Here is a 26,057-nt window from a genome sequence, read left to right on the forward strand (position 1 = left end):
TGGTTACCGAACACAAAACGGATTTGGTTACAGCAAACGTATCTAAATTCGTTTCAAATCAGCGGAGTAAAAACGTATAGGCGATGCGATGAAGGATACGTCCACGGAATTCGTCTTATTTTGGGTTTTAGGAAAAGATCGGAACTTCCGGTGTCTGTGCTCTTTTCGATTCCTCAAAGGTCCGAATCATTCAAATACCAAACAAAATGATCGATCATAATTTGCGTGACCATGCATAGTTTCTTTAAACTAAACCGGTACATATTTAATTCCAAGTGACGTTTTTTTTTTTTTTTACACGCTGGAACATTAATTAAACGTAAAAGTGATAGTTCGGTGAAAAGATCCGACTCACTCCGTTCGTCGCAGCGAGCCGCTCAAAAAGAACCGTTCGTTCGCAACGGCCGTTCGCGCGAGAGGAGCGCCAAACTCGAAACCGGGCGAGCCGAGTTGTGAACGGGGACGCCGAGTCTCGACGCTTTCAGGCCCGGGGGACTAACGTGGAACATGAAACAGCCATGACCGAAATTCTGTTCAACAAGGCGCTACACGTGCTGGTGAAATGTAAAGACTGCGACGACAGGTGAGCGTGTGGCCGGTGCTGTTAACGCGACGCGGCTGACTAGCAGGCTAGCTCAGGGCCTGCCTGACGTCAGGACTGCACGCCTGCAAATCGCGATGATGATAATAATAATAATGATGAAAAACATAAAGAATGTTCACCATTTCCTCTGTGATTCCAGACGTTCGACTGTGCGCATTTGCATTGAACTACAGTTCAACAGTAATCCAGTCCACCGAAGAGTAAGAACACTTTTATTAATCTTTTATAAAACTCTTATAAATCTTTGTGTGTTGAGGTTTAATGGATTTGTATTAAATGTCTCAAACCAACTGTTTTTTTGTTGGAACCTGATTACTATAAAAAAAAAAAAATATATATATATATATCTCCTGCACAGGACCTCATTGTAAGGTTGACTGATGATGCAGATCTTTACTTTTTGTACAACCTGATCATCTCAGAGGAGGACTTTCAAAGGTGATGCATGAAGAAATAACCCACGTTTCCTAACGGCTGTATCCACATTTCTAAACGTAGAATGTCATTTTTTTGATGCAAACTACGTGCAGCTGTTCTGCTAAAAGTCTCGCCCTCGTTCTTCCGACAGTTTGAAAGTCCAGCAAGGACTGCTGATCGACTTTGCGTCCTTTCCTCAAAAGTTTATCGACCTGTTAGACCAATGCATTACAGAGCAAGGCAAAGATAACCCACGGTAAGAGAAGGTGTATTAATTTATCCCCGTTTATCAGACCTGGCTTGTAACCGCAATTTCGATTACGTTTTGGTTTTCACATAGGTTTTTACTGCAGCTGTGCTGTCCCTCCACGACGTTAGGCCATGGTCCTGCCAGCCTTAATATTGTGGAGACTAATGCTTTCAAGCACCTCACACACCTCTCCCTCAAGCTTCTCCATGGGACTGATGTGGAGATCAAGAAGTTCCTGGCCTCTTGTCTGGCCAGCGTGAAGGTAGCCAAGTGTTTGATTTCACGCTGGACGCTGGAGTCAGTTTGTGACCACGGATCATCTGTTGCCAATTCAGTATGAAGATCAGAGAATTGGTATTAGTAGTCAGTGGAGGGTCAGCGGTGGCCTAGCGGTTAAGGAAGCGGCCCCGTAATCAGAAGGTTGCCGGCCACTGAGTAAAGCACTGTCCCCCCACACTGCTCCCCAGGGCGCCTGTCACGGCTGCCCACTGCTCACCAATGGTGATGGTTAAAAACCGGGGACACCGTGCTGTGTGTCACAATGACAATCACTTCAATAGTCAAGTCTAAAAGAAACTGCATCACCAAGACTGATTTCTGTCCTTAGTCAGCAGCTTAAATGAGACACTATGTGTACAGCTGTAGGGTTACCTAACACACATGAGTGTGGTTCGTGCCCTTATAGAACGAGTAATTTGGAGAGGTCCAAAGGTGATTTTCTTGTCTGGTTTTTAACAGGAAGAGAAACTTCTTTTGGAGCAGAAGCTGAGGCAGACCGAAGAGGATTTGTCCAGGCAGCTCAGCTACACTCAACAGGTACCATTAAATGTGCAATGCGGCAGTCCTGGGCTGGTCACTGACGTTCATGTTAATGCCCTCGTCCCACAGACCCTGTCGGAAAAGAGCAGGGAGCTGGACAAGCTGCGGTCGGAGTGGACCGCCCAGACCACATCCCTCTCCAGCAGACACTCGCAAGACATGACTGCCGAGCGAGAGAAGGCTCTTGAGGTGAAAGCCGCAGCAGAAACAAGACATGCGTCATTGGCTGGCTTTTTTTTTTTTTTCCCGTAACCGTAGTTATCACACGTGTCGCGTAATCCCGCGCGCCTGCTGACCTCATCTGACCACGCAGACCCAGACGCGGCTGCAGCAGCAGAACGAGCAGCTGCGCCGGGAGCTGGAGTCTGCCCACCTGAGGAACACGCAGCAGCTGCAGGACCGCCTGGCCGAGCTGGAGTCCTCCAACCGCGATCTGACCGAGAAGAAGTACAAGAGCGACTCCGCCATCCGAGACCTGAAGGCCAAGCTGGTTGGCTTGGAGGAGGTGAGGAAATATAGAACCCTGTCCGTCCCACAATAATGACTAGGGGTGGGAATCACAGAGAATCCCATAATGCATTAAATATTTTAATTAAATCAAATCAATTTAACAGAGTTTGTAATGTCTTATAAATGATATCACAAATACTGTTGATTAGGGATGTGTATTGGCAAGGATCTCGTGATACGATACGTATCACAAAACACGGGTCACAATACGATATTGTGATACTGTACATGTAAAAACAGCGCTGGTGTATAAGCTGAGGGTTAAGTGTCTTGCTCAGGGATTCGAACCTGTGACCTGTCGCCGGGCGGGTAACACGCTTGCCTACCGCCCCTGTTGGCCGTATGGCGGCTTCGGTGAAACGGCGTAACGGGTTTTTTTATTCCCCCCCAACCCCCCCACCCCCCCCCCCCCCCCCCCCCCCCCCCCCCCCGGAGCAGGAGTCCCAGCGGGCCAAACAGCAGGTCCTGTCGCTGCGGAGGGAGAACGGCACGCTGGATACCGAGTGTCACGAAAAAGAGCGACTCGTCAACCAGCTGCACACACGCGTCGCCGTCCTCGAGCAGGAGATCAAAGACAAGGACCAGTTGGTCCTCCGCACGAAGGAAGTGCTGGACGCCACTCAGCAGCAGAAGGTGCGTAATGCCTTCATCTACGCATTTGCTGGCACGTCATTGCTTCCATAGTGTCACATTTTTTGTTGTTTTTATAGGAATATTTTGTGGCCTGAATAATTTTTGCTGTTTTTATTTAATTTGCTAGAACACCGTGGAAGGTAATGTTGAAGGTAAACAGCTCCAGATTTCAAAGTTGGAGGCCACTGTGAAGTCCTTGTCTGAGGAGCTCATCAAGGTTGGCGATTTGAACGCTCAGCGGTTTTAGTCTTAACGTGCGAGTGGCTAATTGCTCTAATGAACCCAGGCGAACGGCATCATCAAGAAGCTGCAGGGGGACATGAAGGCCCTGGTGGGCAAGATCAAGGTGAAGAACACGGTGACCGTGTCCCAGGAGAAGCTGCTGCAGGAGACCGCAGAGACGCTGCACAGGGAGCAGAAGGAGCTTCAGGAGACACAGCAGCTGCTCAGACAGAGAGAGGAGGAGGTGTGTTCATCTAATAACCTGCTCACACATTTGTGGATTTAATAATCTATATTGAAGTCTAATATTTATGGCGACAGGCGTCTATCCCAGCACCTTATGATAGGAGCCGTGGACTTTTTTTTTTTTTTTACATTTTTATTTTATTTTTTGGAGAATATATTTGGTCTCATGTCCCAATAGCCAGTTTCCTTGTCCGGTGATCGGACCGCCGAAGCTCCCACCTCGGTCTGCCACCCGATCCACATTGCACCGGACCCTTCATGTTCCTCCTGCGGGTGGTGGGTCCACAGTTGGATGAGCCCATGTATTCGGTTCAGGCTGGGCCCGGGCCCCAAACCCCGGCCTGGCTTCAGGGTGGGATCCCGGTAACCCTCTGGGCCGGGTACGCTGGCTCTTTGTTGTTTCTTCCATGAAAGGTCTTCTGAACCCTTCTTTGTCTCACCCTTTACCTAAGACCAATTTGTCATGGGTGACCCTACCAGGGGCACCAAGTGCCCCAGACAACACAGATCCTAGGATCATTAGGGCTCTCAAACTCCTCCACCACGATAAGGTGACTGTTCAAGAAGAAGCCGATTGAGTTTCCTCCGTAGGGTGCAGCCTTAGGGACTCCGAGTAGAACCGCTGCTCCTCCACATCGAGAGGAGCCAGTTGTCGGGCCATCTAGTCAGGATGCCTCCTGGACTCCTCCCTGGGGAGGCGTTTCGGGCAGGAGGCCCCCAGGTCGACCCAGGACACCCTATATCTCCAGTCTGGTCTGGGAATGCCTTGGGGTCCTGCTGGAGGAGCTGGTGGAGGTGGCTGGGGAGAGAGAGGGCTGTCTGGGACTCCCTACTTAGGATTGTGACCCGGATAAGTGGAAGAAGACCACCACGACGACGTTTAGTCTCAAATTCAATATTACAACCATTTGCAACTGTTGAGTCGTTATCGCTGTCACTTGCTCCTCAGTAAAATACACTGCAAATCATTTGCAAATTCAGAATTTTGTCGAGAATCCAGTTTAATTTAATGCTGTAACCATCCATCCATTCATTCATTTTATTTGAATGAATTCAATTCTTAGGTGTCAAAGTTAAAGGAGCAGCTGGAGGCAACAGTGCAGAAGCTGGACGAGAGCAGAGAGGTGCTGAAGACCAACGAGAACGGTACGCGAGTACACTTATACTTCTGCAGCTTCCGCCCGGACGCTGGGTTACGACTTTCTCCTTCATCTTCCCCCTCAGTCATAACGTGGCTGAACAAGCAGCTGAACGAGAACCAGTTGTCTAGGAAACAGGAGAACGCAGGAGCGTTCGAGACGCCGCCGGCACCGTCTTCTGGAGCTGGCTTGAGAATGGGCAGCACTTCCCACAACTTGGTAATTATTTTTCCCCGGCTGCTTCGGTTCGGCGTGCCGGGTTTTAATATGTGCGTGCTGGGTGTAACTCTCTTTTTTTTTTTTTTTTCTCACCTCTTCCCTCAGCTCGGTAGTCGATCTTTCCCTCCGTCCAGTGGACAGGGCTACCCCATTACTTCCACCCTAAACTCCAAACTTTCCTTCCCTCTGAGTGCGGGACCCCGCCCGGTCTCACACTGCCAGAGCTCTGGACCCAAGGCAGGCCTCTCTCTTCTTCTCACCTCCCTCCTGAGTTTTTCACGTGCAGTCGGGCTTCTCATTCCAGGCTCTTATTACTGTAGTTATTTACCTAAACGATTTGCTTGAGAGTGTTAAGATGAATAATGAAGATGATCCACAGCACACATTGTTTGCACCCTGGCTGTACTTTAATATTGACTGGGTAAAAATTCGGAAATGCCTTCCACTGGTTAAAGAATTCGCCCGACCTGCACTTCGTCAAACAGAATGAACAGTGGGGCAAAAAATTACACTAATCACATTGTATAATTTTAAAGAATATATTTGCATAATGGTGCAGAAAAAAAAGTATTTGGTCAATAGCAAAAGTTCACCTCAATGTAATCTTGTAATGTAACCGTGGCCTATTCTTCCATGCAGATCTTCTCTAGATCTTTGGTGTTCTGGGGGTGTCGCTGGGCTCAGATTCTCTATTGGATTGAGGTCAGGAGACTGGATCTCCAGAACCTTGTAATGCTTTTTACGTAGCCGTGCCTTCATTGCCCTGGCATTGTGTTTTGTGATCCTCGTCGCTGCTGTCACTGAAGATGCTCTCACCAAAAATCTCACGACACATGGCCTCATTCTCCCTTTCCTGAATACGGATCAGTCGTCCTATCCCCCAAAGCATGATGTTTCCACCCCCATGCTTCACAGCGGGGAAGTCTGCATTCTCCCCCCTCTCATCTGACCACGTGACCTTCTCCCAATCCTCCTCTGGATCTTCCAGATGGTATCTTTAGACAGCCCTGGACATGTGCTGGCTTAAGCATGGGGACCTTTCGAGCGCTGCAGGATTTTGGCCCATGATTACGTCGGGTGTTTCTAATAGTAGCCTTTGTTACTGTGGTCCCAGCTCTCTTCATGGCCACCTCCCGCAGTGTAGTTCTGGGCTGTTTCCTCACCGTTTTCAAGATCATTTGTACCGCATGAGGTGAGGTCTTGCATGGAGTCCCAGGTCGAGGGAGATTGTCCGTGATTCCAGTTTTCTAATAACATCTCCACCAGTGGATCTCTTCTCACCGAGCTGCTTGCCTGGTGTAGATTGGCTCGTCCCAGTCTTGTGCAGGTGTATAATCGTGTCCCTTGTGTCCTTAGACAGTGAAGGGTAGACGAGTGAAGGATGGCGAAGAAGTAAAGGTTCTGTGGGCAAGAATTCTTGCTTGTTTTGTAGGTGCTAAATACTTATTTTCTGCGCCATATATGATTAAATTCTTTAAATGTCTTACAATGTGAGTTTCCTGGCTGCCAAATACTTCTTTGCCCAGCGGTACCTGATTGGCCGATTCATCAAAAAACAACTCTCGCAGGTTATCTGTGGATCAGCTAATCAAATTCAAATTCTTATTTTATTTGTCACATACACAGTCATACATGGTATGATGTGCAGTGAAATGCTTTCTGCAACTGCTACAGACCACAGTATTGCACATGTTGCAAGTAAACAATGAACCAATATGCAAATATTGCAAACAGAACCAAGTATTACACTTTTACGTGGTTGTGCAACTGCGTTTGGGTGACCGATCTGGCAATTTCGGGATGAAAAACCGTGGAACTTTTTGCCGTTCGTCAGGTCCAGTTTCATCCAGTGGTGCCCAAGCCCGGTCTTTCTCCGATAGAGGCAAAGGAAGGCAGCCCCCCTGTACACCGCGGCCAGCTTGCCAACAAAGAGAAGTGAGTTTTCCCACTCCCGCAGCTTGTATGTTTTTAACCATGGTCTTTCCCCCCCACCACCACCACCACGGTGCTATCAGGTTTATGATCTGTTAACCACGAGCTCTTTTGTTGTCTTAGTGGGGAACCTGCGGGACTGGAATCCAAGTACTTTGAGCGGCGAGATGATAGCATTCCTCTACGTGGCCTGATTCCCAGCATGCATCTCAACAGAGGTGACTACTTTTTCCTTTCATTCATTTATAGGTTTGAACAGGTATATAGGTATATGCGAGGGGGCAAACTTTTCAAGATGGGTGGTGGCCGTTTTGAAGTCGGCCATCTTGGATCCAACTTTAGTTTTTTCAATAGGAAGAGGGTCATGTGACATCACATATTTCACAAGAAAAACAATGGTGTGCATGGTAACGTAACTTTATTCTTTCATGAGTTATTTACAAGTTTCTGACCACTTATAAAGGTGTATCCATACAAATGGCCCACCCTGTATATATTTTAACTTTTTTTTTTTTTTTTTTTTTTTTTTTTCCCTCTTTCTAAAAATTGAATGTCGTGCTTGTTCTGTCGCTTTTGCTTTTAAATTGCTTTGACTTGCAAGTTTGAGAAAGCTAGACTGTATGCCTGAGGTCAGGGGTGGTCACTCATCCAGGAAAGGCTTGCTTGAGTGTGTGTGTGTGTGTTTGCTGAAATCCCCTGATTGGATGATTAGAGAACAGATGCCCTATACGTGCAGATCATGATACAAATGGAATTTTTTTTATTTTTATTTTTTCTCTTTTCTGCAGATATTCCAATGCCGTCGACAAAACCTGCGCCTCCTATCAAGTCTGGACCGCCGTCCGCACCTTCCGCCTACTTCCCAGGATGATGGGACACAGGTTCTCCACAAGGATTCCACTCCGTGCGCAAAATCTGTTCCATGTTTTTATTTATTAAACCAGGGCTCTTAACTACTTCATTTATCTCTCACCACTCCGTCTGATATTCTGGGGCGTGAGAGATTGTCACACAGACGTGTGGCCAAGCTGGACATACAGCCGGCTTATGGTGTTCATTTGTTTACGTCCGGAGCCGTTTATAACCATTTATTTCCCAGACAGAGGGCACTTGATCAAGTCAATATTCATACACTTCTTAATAATAATGCACAAGGCTACAAATTCTGAATTACAGTGTGTCTGTGTGTATATATGTAAATGAATGAGTGCAGTGTATTTGTATATACATGTGTTTGCTGAAAAGCTGTGTGTGTGAGTAAAATATTTGCAATAACCGGTCTCTGGTTTTCATCTGAAGATAGCATTTGAGATGTATGAATTTACACCTTCACTATCCTTTACTGAATGAATTATGGCAAGATGAAGGCACATGATAATGTGAAGTGATACACTGCAGCACAGTGAAATGTGTCCTCTGCATTTAACCCATCACCCTTCGTGAGCAGTGGGCACTATGACAGGCAGCCGGGTGTTTTGCTCATAAATATGAATTAAGCTGTTTCAGTAATTTCTAAACATGCAACGAGAAACTTCAGTGGAATTGAAGGTGGTTTTGGTCACTGATCCACCGCAGCAGGGTGCGGGGACGGTACTTTGCTCAGTGGCACCTTGGCGGATCAGGATTCGAACCGGCGACCTGGTTACGTAGCCGCTAGGCCACCACTGCCCCAGAAAGATGCTAAAGTTGAGGGTGAGGCTGATGGGTAACAGCGTGTAACACACTCGCCTATGAACCAGAAGGCCCAGGTTCAAACCCCACTTACTACCATTGTCCACCACGGTGATGGTTAAACGCAGAGGACAGACAGTTTATCACATATCACGGCAAAACGCTGTACAATCAAAAGATCAGACTTTATTGAAATGCACATCTGTATACTTTCAATACTATGTACAGGCATACAACATAATAAAATTCAAATAAAAAGGCAGCAAACACGGAACAAGAGGGGACCAAGGCGGGCACACGATATTCTTAAATAAGCAGAGCACACAACTAGTTATTTCACGCGACCGCAAAATGCGCAATAAAAGTCTCTCTCTCTGTGGTTATTTGGTCAAATGTTACATCTCAGCGCTGAACGTCCTTCGCAGGGGAGACACGGTTCGTAAGGAGGCCACTGGCGAGCAGGGCTAAGGCCGATGGCGTCAACGTGGTTCTTGAAAGGGGGGGAGGAAAAAAAAAAAAAAAAAAAAAAGTAAAATGGAACTCCAGAAAGAGGTCAGGGGTCCTCCGTCCGGTCCCTTCGGCCAACCGCCCTCTCCGCACCGACGCTGCCGACCGTCGGGAAAGGCACCGTTTACGAACTCCGAACGGTTCGATCGTCACTTAAGGCGCTTTTTTTTGTTTGTTTCGTTTTGATTTTTCCTTCGCAGGACACGCGTGACGACGGCCAGTCCCCCAAGCACTGCGGCCGGGTCCCTTCGGAAACATTCCTGAGTGATTCGGTACATCGTCGCGTAACAAACCGAAACGTCATAAAACCAGAATAAATACGTGCCGCCGCGCTAGCGCCACCGTTAAATATATGTACCACTATATACATTTATTTCCTTTATAAAACACGTGATCATTCGCGGCGCCCGCAGCTCACGTCACACGTTGGTGTCCTGCAGCAGCGGCTCCTTGGCGTCCCCGGCGGGCTGCGGGCCGTGCGGGTGGCCGTGGGGCGAGGCGTGCTTCTTCCGGCCGCCCGGGCTGGCGTGCTCGGGGATGAAGAGCGCCACCAGCAGCGCCAGCAGCACCGAGCAGGCGCCGAACAGGAAGGGCGGCCCGGGGATCACGGCGCTCTGCCGCGGGGAGAGGAAGAGGGGTTTTTATTCAGCAGGTGACCCGCGACGCGCTCAGATTATTAAAAGGCGGGGTCGTTACTAAACCCCGCCCACCGCCAATACCTCCATTACTAGAGGGTGGTAGTAGCCTAGTGGGTAACACACTCGCCTATGAACCAGAAGACCCAGGTTCAAATCCAACTTACTACCATCGTGTCCCTGAACAAGACACTTAACCCTGAGTGTCTCCAGGGAGACTGTCCCTGTAACTACTGATTGTAAGTCACTCTGGATAAAACGCTGTAAATGTAAATAGACTCGACAATCTGTGGCGAGGAAGGGGCGGGGCTAACGCCGGACCAGAGAGCTACGCCGTACGGGCAGCGATTCGTGTTCATGGAACACGCTTTAATTCACATCTCGGACTTTAGTTCGACTAGCCGAGACTACAGACACCTTTAGGAAGAAGTTGAAAACCCACTTGTTTAAAAAGTATTTCAAACGAGTCACGCACACAATAAAAGATTATTCGTCTAGCACTCAACAGTTCTAGCATGTTCTATTCCTGACAAGTTCGGCCTTATCAGGGCTCTCAGTTTTGTAAACTCAAAATCTATAGAAACCGAATGGGAACTGCTGGCGTCTTCCTCTTGTAAGTCGCTTTGGATAAAAGCGTCTGGCAAGTAAAGTAAAGTACGGTACGGTAAAGTCGTCTCGTCGGGGTGCGTGTGTCTTACGACTCACCTCCTGATGGATTTCCAAGTGATGCTGCGTAGTGATGCCGCGCTCGGGCACCTCGTCCAGCTCCACGTGAAAGATGTAGAAGATGAAGCCGTAGAGGGCGGGGCCGAGGCCGTTGCACAGCCCACGGATGCCTGTGATCATACCCTGACCCACGCCTGTATGGGAGGGGGGGAAAGGAAGAGCCGGACAGGTTACTCACGACATGAAGACCGAGGAGAGGAAGTGGAAGTAGAGGTGACCAGAGGAGAGGAGAAGAGGAGGAAGTGGAAGTAGAGGTGACCAGAGGAGAGGAGAAGAGGAGGAAGTGGAAGTAGAGGTGACCAGAGGAGAAGAGGAGGAAGTGGAAGTAGAGGTGACCAGAGGAGAAGAGGAGGAAGTGGAAGTAGAGGTGACCAGAGGAGAGGAGGAGGAAGTGGAAGTAGGGGTGACCAGAGGAAAGGAGGAGGAAGTAGGGGTGACCAGAGGAAAGGAGGAGGAAGAAGTAGAGGTGACCAGAGGAAAGGAGGAGGAAGAAGTAGAGGTGACCAGAGGAAAGGAGGAGGAAGAAGTAGAGGTGACCAGAGGAAAGGAGGAGGAAGAAGTAGAGGTGACCAGAGGAGAGGAGGAGGAAGAAGTAGAGGTGACCAGAGGAGAGGAGGAGGAAGAAGTAGAGGTGACCAGAGGAGAGGAGGAGGAAGAAGTAGAGGTGACCAGAGGAGAGGAGGAGGAAGAAGTAGAGGTGACCAGAGGAGAGGAGGAGGAAGAAGTAGAGGTGACCAGAGGAGAGGAGGAGGAAGTAGGGGTGACCAGAGGAGAGGAGGAGGAAGTAGGGGTGACCAGAGGAGAGGAGGAGGAAGTAGGGGTGACCAGAGGAGAGGAGACCAACCCTGCTGGTCCGGGTCTGCTGTGCGGGAAATCAGCGCGCTGACGGCAGGAAACGTGATGCTGGACATGGCGGCTACGGCTCCTGCGGCCCACATCATCCTGACACGGGAAAACGGGCACATTTCACAGACAGGAAACCCCCCGACTCCGGGCCGCCCATGTGCCGAGGTCGGCAGAACTCACCACGGTTCCGAGCCGAACCCGTACCAGGCCAGCTGCAGGATCTGAAAGCCCAGGCCCAGCAGTATCGTGTTCTTGTTCCCGATGGAGCGCATCAGTAAACTTAACACTACGGTCTACAACAACAAAAGATGAAGAGGAGAGAAGCGGAGTCACGCGGCAGGATCTCAAACGCCACGCCGCTTACCGACCGGAAGATACGGACCTGCGCGACGATGGAAAGCAGGCCGAGAACCGCGATGAACGCCGCGACGCTTTCCGGGGAGAAGCCCATTATCTGAAAAGAAAACAAGTCAAAACGGTAATAAGAACTTTGCGCCCCCGCCGTCATCGTTTGCGGAAAGTCAGACAGAAAGGCGGCGGCGGCGGGAGCGAGCCGACCTGCCGCAGGTAGAGGAAGAAGCTGGAGTACTGGCCGGCCTCGGGCAGGTAGGAGAGGAACACCGTTATACAGATCAGCAGCACGGTGGAGTCCTGGCCCACCTTCCGCAGCGACTGCAGGGAGAGAGAGAGAGAGAGAGAGAGAGGCGGGCGCCGTTACCGCAAACTTCCCTCCACAGTCCAGCTGTTGCCTGCGTTGCTAGGCAACACCACTCTCCCTGCCCGTCGGCTAATGTTGTGAGCCCGAAAACAAAAGGAACGAGAACGGAGCTCGGCGCGTCTCCGGCTCCGATCCCGCCGTGAACTATTAGGTTCCGCGTTTTCATCCCTCCCTGGAAAACTGGCATTCAAAAGCAACAGGAAGTTTACGAGGTTTCGTAAACCGATGAAAATCTGGGAGCGTAACAGAAATGTTTTTTTTTTTTATTATTATTATTGAGCCAGTAGGCTACGTTATTGGGGTAGGCTGGTAGTAGCCTAGCGGGTAACACACTCGCCTATGAACCAGAAGACCCAGCTTCAAATCCCACTTACTACCATCGTGTCCCTGAGCAAGACACTTAACCCTAAATTGCTCCCTGTAACTACTGATTTTAAGTCGCTCTGGATAAGGGCGTCTGGTAAATGGTAGTAATGGAAGTAAGTGGGGTCGTAAACTTTTTTTTCCCCACTACGCTACTTCCACTGTACTGTGGGTGCTGTGACTATAGTAGAATCACCTGGACAAGCATCATGGGTGGTAGTGAAATGCACACAGTGAAATTTGTCCTCTGCATTTATGTGTAGAGGACAATGTGTAAAGTGTAGTGATTGTCACATGTGATACACAGCAGCACAGCACACAGTGCACACAGTGAAATTTGTCCTCTGCATTTAACCCATCACCCTGAGTGAGCAGTGGGCAGCCAGGACAGGCGCCCGGGGAGCAGTGTGTGGGGACGGTGCTTTGCTCAGTGGCACCTCAGTGGCAACCTTCTGATTACGGGGCCACTTCCTTAACCGCTAGGCCACCACTAGGCCGCCCAGAAAGATGCTAAAGTTGAGGGTGATGCTGATGGGTAACAGTGTGTAACACACTTGCCTATGAACCAGAAGGCCCAGGTTCAAACCCCACTTACTACCATCATGTCCCTGTACCATCATGAGCAAGACACTTAACCCTGAGTGTCTCCAGGGGGGGGACTGTCCCTGTAACTACTGATTGTAAGGCGCTCTGGATAAGGGCGTCTGGTAAATGCTGTAAATGTTTAAGCCACGGGCGCTACAATGTCTCCCTACAGGGAAGAGGCGGGGCGTGGCACCGGAACGCTGACCTCGACAACGTCCCGCACATTTTAAATTGCCGACACGGACCTTAGATGAGACACTGTCTTCGTACAAAACGGCTCGTGAGAGTCCTTTAAATGGACGACCTCTGCGGATATTTACATTTAAGGCATTTGGCAGACGCCCTTATCCAGAGCGGCTTGTTTAAATCGTAAAGTTGACCGTTTTGAACATCCAGGCGGCACAAAGTTACGCTGCAAAGCCCACAAAGTGGCTCTGGTGGAAGAGAAGAAAGCAGCGGACTCACGGCAAACGGGTCCGCCTGCTCCCAGGAGATGGGAGCTCCCCACGACGCCGGCCTCATCTTCTCCGGCAGCGACTCGGGCACCGCCACCAAGATGAAGCAGATGTCCAGCATGGCGATGGCCGAGGCCAGAACCACCACCAGGCTGTCGCCGTACGCCCGCCCAAGGTACGCGCCGATGGCCGGACTGGTCACCAAGCTGGCGGCGAAAGTGGCCGAGACCTGGCAGAGCAACGCGGTCGGCGTTACACGAGACTCCATGGCGCTAGAACAGGCGTGGCGTTCGCTAATGTCACATCGAGTAGGCCTGGACTTACTAGAATAATCAGACGTGAAGTGACAACTAGTAGCCGGTCCTTTCCACACTTTAATGATGCCGTTACAAACTAATTTTAAAAAGGGGGAGGAGCCTGACCGGCATGATTGACGGCTCTCATACACACTACTTCTTCATTCTGTATTATTTTAAAAAGGGGGGCGGAGCCTGATTGACAGCTCTCATACACAATACTTCTTCATTCTGTATTATTTCAACCCCCAGAGTCCTTACAAATTTTTACAAAAACATTTCCGCGACTTTTCAATTACTTCATGACCATATCTTCTCTGAAATCTTTGTGCAAATTTGAGGAGGGAAAAAAAATCACCAAAATATAGTCAAACTGAATTTACGAGAACCGTGAAAAGTTTCTTCCTCCAGTTTCGCCTGAGTGGAAAGCGGAGCCCATCAGGTCCGTCAAAAAATTCGGCAAAAGCTTTTTTAGAACTTAATTTCGTACTCCACAACTTTTCCAGGTCCATCTACACCCCTGACACCTCTTGCGCACAGGGTGCGTTAGTGGTTTACTTCCATAAAAACTGCGTTTTTCATACAACCGTTCTGATGGGGAAAGATAAAGAGATTTACCAGCACTGGCAGCGAATGTGACACTAGCGAACACGCCCATACGGCAAGCCATATATAATCCCCAACCCCAGGATGATAAAAAGGAAGTGTGTGTGTGTATATAACAGGAAGTGAGTACGTACCAGGCCGTACGCCATGCTGCGCTCGTGCTCCTGGGTGATGTCGGCCACGTAGGCGAAGATCACGGAGAAAGTCACCGCGAACACGCCCGACACGGAGATGACCGCAAAGTACCACCTGACACAGAAGCAGGACACTGCGGTCAGACAGTTTCTCAGGCGGGTCAGGTGGGGGTCTCGTGGGAGGAGCTAACTGCCCTTTAACCTACCAGGGACTGATCTTCATGAGGGGGATCGGGGCGCAGGTGAAGAACACCGTGAGCAGCAGGAAGGACTTCCTCCCCCAGACGTCCGAGAGGGCGCCGATCAGGGGCGCGCTGAGGAACGACAGCAGGCCCTGCGGGTTCCAGACAGACAGACAACTCACAACACATCCATCCGCCACAAACGGGCCGACGCGAGACGTTCTACTACCTTCACCCCCTGGATCAGGCCATTCATGAGGAACGTGTGCTTTGGGAATGTTTCGTGCAAAACCTGTAAAGCAGAACAAAGAAATAAACAGCTTTTACATTTACAGCATTTACCAGACACCCTAATCCAGTAGTTACAGGGACAGTACCCCCCTGGAGACACTCAGGGTTAAGTGTCTTGCTCAGGGACACGATGGTAGTAAGTGGGATTCGAACCTGGGTCTTCTGGTTCATTGACAGCACTTACCAGACGCCCTTAACCCTTATCCTTAAAGTGAAATGATACACAGCAGCACACGGAGATTTAACCCATCACCCTGAGTGAGCAGTGGGCAGCCATGACAGGCGCCCGGGGAGCAGTGTGTGGGGACGGTGCTTTGCTCAGTGGCACCTTTGCGGATCGGGATTCGAACCGGCGACCTTCTGATTAAGGGGCCGCTTCCTTAACCGCTAGGCCACCACTGCCCCGCGTAGTTACAGGGACAGTCCCCCCTGGAGCAATTTTAGGGTTCAGTGTCTTGCTCAGAGACACAATGGTAGTAAGTGGGGTTCGAACCTGGGTCTTCTGGTTCATAGGCGTGTGTGTTAGCCGCCAGGCTATTACCAGCCCAGAGGCCGTTTAACTGGCACCACAGGTCCGTCGTCGCTGCGAGGTGCCCGCAGGTGAGCCCGCAAGTATGTCGGTGCGCGGCGCCGCAACTCACCACCAGCGTGGGCGCCGTCAGCAGACCCCACGCGAAAAACTCCAGGAAGATGACGACCACTGCATGGTAGACGCTGGGCGAGCCGGGGCCGAAGCCCTGCGCCTGCGGGGCGAGCGGAGAGGGCGTCAGGGAACCCGCGGACACCGGGGCAGGAAGCCGACCGGGGTGTGGAAACTCACCGTCCCGCCGTCCTTAATGATGATCTTCTTCGCCAGCAGCAGGCTGCGGCTCGGCCGCTTCTTCTTCTTGCTCTGAGTCATGTCTGACCATCCTAGTGCTCCGTCTCCGGGGGAACTTTATTAAAAAACGGAATTAAAAAGATGGAGGGAGGGAGGGAGGGAGGTTAAAACAGAAAGAGAGAAAAGGAGCGGCCCCCGCCGACCGTTCACTCAGCCGCCGCCATTTACGCGAAAACGACCACAAGCAGGACGTGATGACGTCACATCATGCGATTCCTCTCTTTTTGGGGCGCTGATTTGTACCGACGTCACGGACTCCGCCCCCTCCTGCCCGACTTCCGCTTTCATCGGCAGCACGTGCATGTTCACAAACAATTTTTTTTTCTATTTTTTTCATATTTATATTTTATGGACACACAAACAGCGCGGTGACCTGCAGTAATCCGCAAGACGTTACGTTGTTGCGTGATGACGTCACCAAACGACTCTTCAACTCGACGTCGACTTTATTGACGGAAAATCCAAAAAGAAAAATATCGTTATTTATATAGACATTATATATATACACACGCACGCGCACACACACACTCTAAGTTCTTTAAATAGTAATTTCCCTCACATGCATTAAAAGAAACACGTATTAAAATGTAAGTTGCGTTGGCCGGGAATCGAACCCGGGTCAACTGCTTGGAAGGCAGCTATGCTAACCACTATACCACCAACGCGTGCTCGGTCTTCTGCTACCATTTAGTCAATATACATATTGTTATTGTTTAAATGTGAATATAATCGTTTTGTATCGCTTCTGTTTTGACGTTTATTCGCACGTCCAGCGGAAGAGGTGATGCATTTGCACCGTTGCTCTCTGTTGCCGGATCGGACATTTTCTCGCCAGTTCGGCCCATTAAAAGGAGAGTTTATCCGGACCGGTCCAGTTCTTGCCACGCCGCCACACAGTGGTCCTTGAGCCTCCGATCGTAGGATCTTTATCGTCACCACTTCCATAAAACAAAATAGAAAAAATGGGCCTTGCAACGAGCCAGCCAGGAGTCGAACCTAGAATCTTCTGATCCGTAGTCAGACGCGTTATCCATTGCGCCACTGGCCCGGCCGCGGCGGGACGTGTACACGCTCCCTTACGACCAGAGGTAACCGGCGAAGGGTGCCGGGGGGCGCTGTGGCCACCCCAACGTCCACCCCGGTCCCCTGTCGTGGAAAATGTCACTTCGCGTGATTATTTAACAGCCTGTTACATGTTCGGAGGAGAGAGCGGCAGAGAAGAGTTGTAGATTCGTACTTATGGATCCTGGGTTCGGTCAACTGTAGGTGTGGGAAGATTGGAGAATCGACGACAGCACCACGGGCAGCTGCTAAGGTCCAACAAGACGCTCCACTGTCTGCTTGTGTTCGTCAGTGGAGATGGATTCTCTCTCCTTCACCCAGCGTTTCTTCAGTTTTTTCCATTTAAAAATTGTATTTGTCACGTATACAGTCATGCGCGGTATGATATGCTGTGAAATGCTTAGCGACTGCTATACACCTCAATATTGCAACTATTCAAGTGAACCAATATGCAAATAATGCAAACATAACCAAATATTACACTTTTATGTTTCAAAATACTGATGCTGGCCTACAAAGCCAACGGCAGCTCAAGACCTTCCTCTTTAGAGAATATTTAGATGAACTTGTATCCTTCCTATTGTCTGACTTACCTTTAGAAACTACAACAGAGTGAATAAAAAGGTTATATTAATAGTTGGGGCTCCTAGTGAACCGGAACTGATCACTTCATCGACGGTAACTTCATCGATAAATGCTGTAAATGTAAATGTAATGTAAATGGTAACAAATGCCTTGAATGTAAACGCCAGGACCGTGACAGGTGCGTCATCACAGTCCCGGCCAATTGGACTGGCCGACGTCAGGCCACAAGTGATTGGCTGTTTCGCCCCTACCGTTCGCACTGTTCGGATTTGTGTTTGCACCGCTTTCGGAAATGGCAGGACTGTCTTGTTCACTTCGTGTCGGACTGACGGGGAAATATCGGTGAAAACCACAGGGGAAGAAAGAGAGAAAAAAAAAAAAAAAAAAAAACGAAGTGTGCATTGGCCGGGAATCGAACCCGGGCCTCCCGCGTGGCAGGCGAGAATTCTACCACTGAACCACCAATGCCTGAATACACTCACGATACCAAAATCTAATTCGAAGAAGGGGTTTCAATCAAAAGACAAGGTGGATTTCTTAATTTGTGTTTAAAACAACAGCTGCCTCTTGTAAGTCGCTTTGGATAAAAGCGTCTGCTAAGTAAAGTAAAGTAAAGCCACCAAGACATTCTCAGTGGAGAACCCGAACTCCAGTTTTCCAATCCACAATCAAATGTACCACTGATGAAACGCGTCGTTTCTTTATAAATGTGTGCTGAGTTATTAGTTATTTTTTTCTTAATTATTCACATTCTTCAGCATATTGTTTGAAAGGTGTATTAGAAATGGTTACAGCATCCATGCTCAGGCAGTACAAATCTGGTTAAATAAAAATGGAAAAAAATAAAATAAAAACAACACAAACAATCTCCTTAATATGTGTGGAATTAAACCACGTCTTCCGAATCATTCCCCAGATGTATATAATATAACGTCAGAAACCGAATGGGCATTGCTGGTGTCTTCTGCTTGTAAGTCGCTCCTCGTAAGTCTGCCAAGTAAAGTAAAGTAAAGCAGAGGTGTATTTACTACTATGCTTGGCGTTTCTGCAGCCGTCTCCACGGTTGTATAGTGTTAAGTTTAACTCCCCTTAACTCGCCCCATTCATTTTCAACGCTCGTGATTAACAGTACGGATGTAATATATTTCCGGCCACTGCGAGGTCTGGCGCTGTTTCGCCTTTTTTTCCGGTCTGCAGTACAAAGAATTTACCTTTGTCGGGACAAACAGTCCATTTTGGAGGAATAAACTCTGCTCTGGTCGAATGAAAAAAGGACAGCCCTGCACGGTATACTGAGCACAAGCGAGGAGAGGCTCCGGGAGACTCAGGACCTGTGGCAGCATCTTGCTACAGGAGGTGAGGCGGTCAAGGTGGCGGCACAATTTAACAGCAGAATTTAACCCTCCCACCAGCAGTCCCCCAGTGCCAGGGTCATCTCTGACAAGAGATGATGTAGAAAGCATGGTGAAGGAAATTGTGGAGTGGCAGCAGGCACTACAACAGCAACAACAAAAAATTACCACAAGGAATTGTCTTGCATGTGGCCAGGCAAAATCCTGCATCCTTGGTGATGGTCTCACTGATCCCAGGATGAGTTTCCAGGACTTAGCTGCTACTCATTTCTTCCAACAGGAACTAGAAAGGTCAAAAGTATCCCACTGCACGTCTGTGTACATTCTGCCACTTACCGCTGCAGCCTCCATATACATTCTGGTTTGGCTGGTGTTGCATTTACTGTCCTGCAAAAGTCTATTCTTTGTACCATGTAGAGGATTTGCAGGCAGAGATGACCTGGGAGCAGTTTCAAAAGTCTCCCTTTTATGAGACAGAAGAGAGAAAAAAGTATCACATTCCCTTCTACATTCCATGTAAATTCATCATACTTTCAGATCACATCATGACATATTTTAAACAACCTTTCATGCTGATTTTGCCGTTTGAGTAACCCATGGAAATAAATATATTTATACATATGCACTTGAATTGGTGATTGATGTTTGAAATGTTTTTATGTTCCCTCAGACCTCTGCAGTAATGTGTACTAATTATTTGCAAATATTGTAAATCTCGCCTGTATATTTTTTAACTAATGTAGTAGTTCACGCTACACTTATGAATTACGAATATACATGTGCAGTAAAGGGAGGTCCGGGGCCCTTTCGAGAAGAACGTGCCCCTGGGGTCATCATGAACCAGAATGCTAGAGAGGGGAAATCGTGAACGTTACAGGAAGCAAAGAGGTAGAACAGTAACCTACTGACCACAATCCCACACAGCTGCTATAAAACTAAAAAAACAAACTGAAGTATTTAGCGGGGGGGAACAGCGTCCGAATGTAATATTGCAAAATGCAATATTGAGGGGGACCTGCCTGTAATGGACCTCAGCATGGCGTCAGGAGTGCAGCTAAGAAACGGGATTGAAATTTGCCTTGCAAATATCGTGCGAAAGGAGAAATAATACGGACATTATTTACCTGCGCATCTGTTCACAATGAACGTCGGCCCACTTTCATTACGCGTCATTGAATGTTTTTCATTTAAGCTGAACTGAACGCATTTAATTGCCACGAATTGCAAAACCATCAACCGCGGCTGCTCAGCGGAAGTTTTTTTTTTTTTTTTTTGCACACTCATTACAGCTTCACTCGCAGGCCGTGTTCCAGAAGGCAGCCGAGAACAGCCAGGGGGTGAGTAGAACTCAGACTATTCCCACTGCAGAACCTCACACCCAGCTCACAGCCCATACATTCACACATACAATTCCATTTTATTCGCGCCATGTTGATATTTATTGATACAGCTCATATAAAAGCTGGTTATGCAGGCTACAGTCACACTGGATATAAAGCTCAGAGCGGGAAATACTGAAGCGGCTGGGTCACTGTTAGAATAGAATGCCTTTGAGATTAAAAGAAGATAGTACAACAGAATAATAGAATATATACAAAATATATATACATTTCGCTTTCACGGAAAACCAGAAGAGGTGAAATACAGTAATATATAACATTTCTATAATCTAATGTATAATCTAATTTGAACAAAAGAGAACAAAATGCAGACAGGCCTGTACATGACTGCACTTATTTTACATTACATTTCAGTTGGTGGAAGTCGGGTTTTGAGACTACGTCCCGGGAACTTTTTACTGGTATCGCTAAACAGGACATTAGGTCTGTCACACCTTTAAAAAAAAAAAAAAAAAAAAAACAATTTCTGCCCTTTCTTTTTGCAACAAAGGATGAACTGCATAGTTCCCCATGCAGCTCATGTCTTCCAACTTCTGTTTTTTTTTTTGTTTTTCCTCCTGCGGTCAGATGGAAATCTCCGATCCAGGAATATCTGCCACGCCGGCGGCCACGCTTAACGCCAGCAAAGTGTCTAATGGGTCTGAATGCGCGCGGTCCAGAGACGAAGCCTCGCCGTTCTTCGCAATCGCCTACGCGCTCGTGTTCCTGGTGAGCGTGGCGCTGAACGGCGTGGCCCTCCGGGCCTATTTCTGCCGGCCCCGGCGCCACAGCTCCAGCGTGACCGTGTTCCTGAGGAACCTGGCCGTCGCCGACCTCTTCCTCAGCCTGTGCCTGCCGCTGCGCATCGCCAACTACGCCAGCAGCGTGCCGGTCGTGCGCCACGTCTACTGCAGCTGCGGGGCCTCTGCGTTCTACCTCAACATGTACGCCAGCATCCTGTTCATGGAATACATCGCCGCCAACAGGTACAATTTTGGGTACAATATTGTGGGGCAGTGGTGGCCTAGTGGTTAAGGAAGCGGCCCCATAATCAGAAGGTTGCCCCACACCGTCCCCACACACTGCTCCCCGGGCGCCTGTCATGGCTCACTCAGGGTGATGGGTTAAATGCAGAGGACAAATTTCACTGTGTGCACCGTGTGCTGTGCATCACATGTGACAAACTTCACTTCATTGCACTTCATTGCAAGAAAGCGGCCCCGTAATCAGAATCCCGATTGATTCTGTCCCGATCGAAGCCGGTTCGAATCCCGATCCGCCTGCCCACTGCTCACTCAGGGTGATGGGTTAAATGCAGAGGACAAATTTCACTGTGTGCACCGTGTGCTGTGCATCACATGTGACAAACTTCACTTCATTGCACTTCATTGCAAGAAAGCGGCCCCGTAATTAGAATCCCGATCGAAGCCGGTTCGAATCCCAATCCGCCAGTGTGTGTCCCCACACACTGCTCCCTGGGCACCTGTCATGGCTGCCCACTGCTCACTCAGGGTGATGGGTTAAATGCAGAGGACACATTTCACTGTGTGTATCACTTTCATATTCTTTCTGCCTTCCAAGGTATCTGAAAATCGTCCGGCCTCTGGAGACCAACCCTCTACAGGCGATCCACTCTGCCCGCGTCACCTCTGGCGTCACCTGGGCCTTCCTGGTGGCGGCGGCGCTCACCTACATGGTCATCCTCCAGTCCACCGGGGTCCCTCAGTACGAGGGGGACAGTGTCGGCTGCGAGGCTCTGCACAGCGACCAGGCCAAGAAGCTCTACCAGGCCATCCACCTCATCTCCGCCGGCATCTTCTCCTTCGTGCTCGTGTCCCTGGTGTTGTTCTACTGCTCCATCGCACGGCGGCTGAGCCAGGCGCAGCGGGTCAGGCCGGAGAAGCGTGGCTGTGGGAAGCTGGCCAGGTCCAAGCGCAACATGCTGGTGCTGGTCTGCGTGTTCTGCGTCTGCTTCGTGCCGTACCACCTGGTGCGGCTGCCCTACGCCTTCCTCAAGGGCCAACTCGGCTGCTACTCCTGGGCCGGCTCCTTCTACACCGCCAAGGAGGTGACCGTGCTCCTCTCGGCCTTCAACGCTTGCCTGGACCCGCTGATCTACTTCTTCTTCAGCAAGGCCTTCAGGGCCCAGCTGGGGCTGCGCGGGTCCCAGAGTCCAACCACCAGCCTGGCCACCACAGAGGCCAGGAGACGGGAGAGCACGTTCTGAGACCAGGAAACACACCCTCGTGCGCCCTCAGATTCTCCCGGACCCCCAAAACCCTTCCACACCACCATCACCGAACCTCCTGTAGATCAGCAGACAAGACGAGCTTTCTAACTTTTGGTTATGTTCGCACCGTGAGTCAAAAGGGGAAAAAGCGCGTATTTCCGCCCGATGCGTCCCATTTACGAGTAGATCCCACACAACCGGTGAGTCGGCAGAGGTCTTCTCAGACGCGCGCAGCCTACGGTGTGGTTGACGCACGGCCTTCTGGGAGGTGCGTGGTCGCAGTGGCCCGCGAAGCAGGAAGTAGGTCTGATGTAAATGTTCGGATCCCGCGGCGCCTGCCGATAACAATCACCGCGTTGTACTGGAAGAGGAAGCCGCAGAGGAACAGGGGGGGGCGGAGGTGGACCTTCTCAGCAGCTTCTCCGGCAGAAGGAAGCGAGGAGTGCGGCGCGGCACGGCACGGCACCCGACGCCACCTGTGCGTGTCTCGAGCTCGGACAGCTCTGGTTTGCGTCACGTCGCCTGTCCCCGCGAGGTGGAGGAGCGCCTTCGTCCTGGCGAGGCTGAAGAAGGAGACATGTCTCCGGCAGGTGGCTTCGTCTCGTCTCGGCTGCGGTTTTCGAGGTGCTAATCTTAAACTAATCTTAAGGCCTCCTTTTCACCAAAATGGTCATTTTTCTCGTAAAAGAACCTAGCGTGCTCCTCACGAATTACGTGTATTCGTGACGTAAATCCATTTCTTTCGCTGAACACGATTTGAGGCCTGAGGCCAGAGCCGGGGGGGTTTAGGCCACGTTCAGCCGAGTCTTGCTCTGTTTTCGGCAGGTCGGTTCCCCACGTTCCTCGATAACCGTCTTTAAAGGGCGGTGAGTGACTCACGTACAGGCGGCGTTGAGAGTGTGTGCGTACACGGAACCGAGGAAGCCACATCCTGCCGTGACCCTGCCGCTCGGCTCCGTCAGTCGCGAAACGTGCCGGGTGCTCGATCATCTCGTGGGATCATTCGCCCGGGACACTTTATAAAATGACCTTCCTTCCTGTTGCGTGCTTTGCTATCGGTACATCTTTTTTAACCGTACGAAAGCGAACACGTATCGTGCGATCGGACGTTCTAGAACGTTCCGTGGTGGTATGAGTCAGCGTGGGGAAATTCATCTCTGAGCTCATCCTTTACGTTCTGTTTCCCCGCAGAGCAACACTGACGCGCGCTTGATCTCCTGAAGAATGGCTTCTGAGAACTCCACGGCGGAGTCGTGCGTCGTCAACGACCAGATGAAGCCGTTCGCCGTCCTCTACACCTTCATCTTCCTGGCGGGGATGGCGGGCAGCCTGGTGGCGCTGTGGGCGTCCCTCCGGAGGCGCGTCTTCAAGAGGTGCCTGAACGTCTACCTGGTCAACCTGCTGGTCTCCGACTTCCTGCTGATGCTGGCGCTGCCCGTCAAGATCACCAAGGACCTGGGCGTGCACTCGCAGCGGCTGACCGTCTTCCACTGCCAGTGCAGTGCCGTGCTCATCTACATCAACATGTACGTCTCCATCATCTTCCTCGCCCTCGTCAGCGTCCACCGCTACCTCCAGGTCACCCAGAGCTCCCAGCTGCTCCGCCTCCAGGAGGTGTGCTTCGCGGTGGTCATGTCGGCCGTGGTCTGGGTGCTGGTGCTTTTCATCAAGGTGCCCAACATGGCCATTCCCATCGCGGAGAACGTGCCGGACACGCCGGCGCTGACCTGCGCCGACCTGAAACAGGAGGTGGGCCGTCACTGGCACACGCTGTCCGTCTTCCTGGGCGCGGCCATCTTCCTCAACGCCTCCGTCGCCGTGCTGCTCTCCAACGGCCTGGCGCTGCGGCAGCTGTGGGGCCGGCGCGGCGCCGACCCCGAGCGCCGGGCCGCCGTCCGGCACGCCACCTTCCACATCGCGGCGGTGACCGCGGCCTATGTGCTCTGCTTCGTGCCGTACCACGCCGTGCGCATGCCCTACACCTTCACCCAGACCAAGGTGCTCGTCAACGACTGCCCGGTGCGCCGCCGCCTCTTCCTGGCTAAGGAGGCCACCCTGCTGCTGGCCATCCTGCACCTGTGCTTCGACCCGCTCCTCTACTTCTGCCTGTCCAGCTCGTCCACGGTGCGGGTCCCCGAGACGTTCTCCGGCCACGAGCAGGAGCTGCACCTTCAGCTCCAGGAACCGGCAACGTCGGAGCCAAACACACCAAATAAAGAGAAATGAAATGGCGTAGGGAGCGGATCGGTGTCTTTCCTTTGGTATTAAAAGCACAGAAAAAGAATATTGCATAATATACATGGTGGGCCATTTATATGGATACACCTTAATAAAATGGGAATGGTTGGTGACATTGAACACATTTTATAAGTGGTCAGAAACTTGTAAATAACTCATGACAGAATAAAGTTTCGTTAAAACCAATAGTTTTTCTTGTGAAATTACCAATAAATTTGATGTGTCACATGACCCTGTTCCTAGTGAAAAAACAAAACGTCAAAATGGCCACTATGGTCACCACCCATCTTGAAAAGTTTGCCCCCTCACATATACTAATGTGCCACAAACAGGACGTTAATGTCACCAACCATTCCCGTTTTATTAAGGTGGATCCATATAAATGGCCCACACTGTACAATGGTTTGTCGGTTTGTCCTGGTTATAAATCAGAATTTATTCTAAATATATTCAAAATGTATATTAGTAAAAGACATTGTAATGACATTATGCTGCACAAGCTGGTCCGCCACGCCGTGTCATTTGTCATTACTTGTGGTCGTAGAGAAGAAGTCTCGCTCGACGATCTTTTGTTCTGCTCCTGCCTGCTGTTTCTTCCAGACTTCAGACATCAAGATTTATAGTCATCGTACAGTTAGCTGGACAATGAAATTAGCTGGCAAGACCACAAGATGAGATGCAAAAAAAAAAAAACAACAACAACAAAAACCTGGGCGGAGTTTACTGATGTGCTGACCAACCCACCAACATTCACTCCGGGCTCCTGGTTCCGTAAAAACGTCCAGGAAGGGTCAGTCGCTCGTGACCCTGGCTGCTGTGTTCCATGTTGTTAAGAACCGACACATGCCAGTGAAGATCTTCGGTCAAGCATCGCGGCACCAACCCAACAGCTCACCCAGCCCTTTCCAGCCGAGGCACGACAAAGAACCTGGAAGGAACAGAAACAGCACGATTTCAAAACTCATTTTGGTTTTGGAAAGGTCCAAACGCAAAATCTACGAATCAAACACTTTAATAAATAATAGATTTTCTTCTGCGAGAGCTGAACCATCCAGTACTTTGTGGCTTATAGAGAAGAACAATCCAGGTGCCACGGGTATCTTGTAGCTTGTAGGGTGGTAATGGGCTAGTGAGGTAACACACTCGCCTACCGACTAGAAGACCCGGGTTCAAACCCCACTCACATTGTGTCCCTGAGCAAGACACTTAACCCTGAGTGTCTCTGGTGGGGGACTGTCCCTGTAACTACTGATTGTAAGTTGCTTGGGCGTAAATGTATGTAGGGAAGCCACAGTGAAGCACACAAGGCCAGAAATTAGATCTGC

The 26,057-nt window shown here is 50.0% G+C and overlaps 4 protein-coding genes and 3 non-coding genes across 9 annotated transcripts; 3 read left to right on the top strand and 4 right to left on the bottom strand.

Moving 5' to 3' along the window:
• The first annotated feature begins 412 nt into the window (after positions 1–412).
• On the top strand, positions 413–8,266 carry sass6 (SAS-6 centriolar assembly protein). 2 transcript variants are annotated; one of them, XM_029001196.1, is made up of 17 exons: positions 413–583; positions 744–804; positions 963–1,042; positions 1,173–1,277; positions 1,362–1,533; positions 2,010–2,087; positions 2,160–2,279; positions 2,404–2,595; positions 3,039–3,233; positions 3,361–3,450; positions 3,520–3,699; positions 4,766–4,847; positions 4,926–5,059; positions 5,165–5,296; positions 6,894–6,994; positions 7,115–7,209; positions 7,780–8,266. In XM_029001196.1, exons 1-17 carry the CDS (start codon positions 519–521, stop codon positions 7,860–7,862), a joined length of 1,965 nt encoding a protein of 654 aa, XP_028857029.1. In that variant the 5' UTR covers positions 413–518; the 3' UTR covers positions 7,863–8,266. The 2 variants fall into 2 exon arrangements, with proteins under 2 accessions (XP_028857029.1, XP_028857030.1); XM_029001197.1 differs by lacking the exon at positions 5,165–5,296.
• Positions 8,267–8,828: 562 nt separating this feature from the next.
• Positions 8,829–16,988, bottom strand: mfsd14a1 (major facilitator superfamily domain containing 14A 1). Its single transcript, XM_029001198.1, has 12 exons — positions 15,827–16,988; positions 15,648–15,749; positions 14,945–15,007; positions 14,740–14,867; positions 14,534–14,648; positions 13,508–13,726; positions 11,935–12,048; positions 11,759–11,830; positions 11,557–11,669; positions 11,375–11,472; positions 10,510–10,664; positions 8,829–9,783 (listed from the first exon to the last, which is right to left on the bottom strand). Exons 1-12 carry the CDS (start codon positions 15,905–15,907, stop codon positions 9,589–9,591), a joined length of 1,455 nt encoding a protein of 484 aa, XP_028857031.1. The 5' UTR covers positions 15,908–16,988; the 3' UTR covers positions 8,829–9,588.
• Positions 16,480–16,551, bottom strand: trnag-ucc (transfer RNA glycine (anticodon UCC)). The gene has a single exon. It is a non-coding gene; the product is annotated as a tRNA-Gly (tRNA).
• trnar-acg (transfer RNA arginine (anticodon ACG)) lies at positions 16,862–16,934 on the bottom strand. Its single transcript has one exon. It is a non-coding gene; the product is annotated as a tRNA-Arg (tRNA).
• A 942-nt stretch (positions 16,989–17,930) lies between the features above and the next one.
• trnag-gcc (transfer RNA glycine (anticodon GCC)) lies at positions 17,931–18,001 on the bottom strand. The gene has a single exon. It is a non-coding gene; the product is annotated as a tRNA-Gly (tRNA).
• A 2,148-nt stretch (positions 18,002–20,149) lies between these two features.
• gpr206 (P2Y purinoceptor 14) lies at positions 20,150–22,517 on the top strand. Its single transcript, XM_029000167.1, has 3 exons — positions 20,150–20,222; positions 20,853–21,250; positions 21,846–22,517. Exons 2-3 carry the CDS (start codon positions 20,853–20,855, stop codon positions 22,489–22,491), a joined length of 1,044 nt encoding a protein of 347 aa, XP_028856000.1. The 5' UTR covers positions 20,150–20,222; the 3' UTR covers positions 22,492–22,517.
• A 90-nt stretch (positions 22,518–22,607) lies between these two features.
• On the top strand, positions 22,608–24,725 carry gpr171 (G protein-coupled receptor 171). 2 transcript variants are annotated; one of them, XM_029000168.1, is made up of 2 exons: positions 22,608–23,118; positions 23,686–24,725. In XM_029000168.1, the coding sequence occupies exon 2, from the start codon at positions 23,719–23,721 to the stop codon at positions 24,718–24,720; it is 1,002 nt and encodes a 333-aa protein (XP_028856001.1). In that variant the 5' UTR covers positions 22,608–23,118; positions 23,686–23,718; the 3' UTR covers positions 24,721–24,725. The 2 variants fall into 2 exon arrangements, with proteins under 2 accessions (XP_028856001.1, XP_028856002.1); XM_029000169.1 differs by lacking the exon at positions 22,608–23,118 and adding an exon at positions 23,385–23,552.
• Positions 24,726–26,057: the final 1,332 nt, after the last annotated feature.

Source organism: Denticeps clupeoides, chromosome 13 (genome assembly GCF_900700375.1).
Source record: "Denticeps clupeoides chromosome 13, fDenClu1.1, whole genome shotgun sequence".
In the NCBI taxonomy this organism is placed as follows: Eukaryota; Metazoa; Chordata; class Actinopteri; order Clupeiformes; family Denticipitidae; genus Denticeps; species Denticeps clupeoides.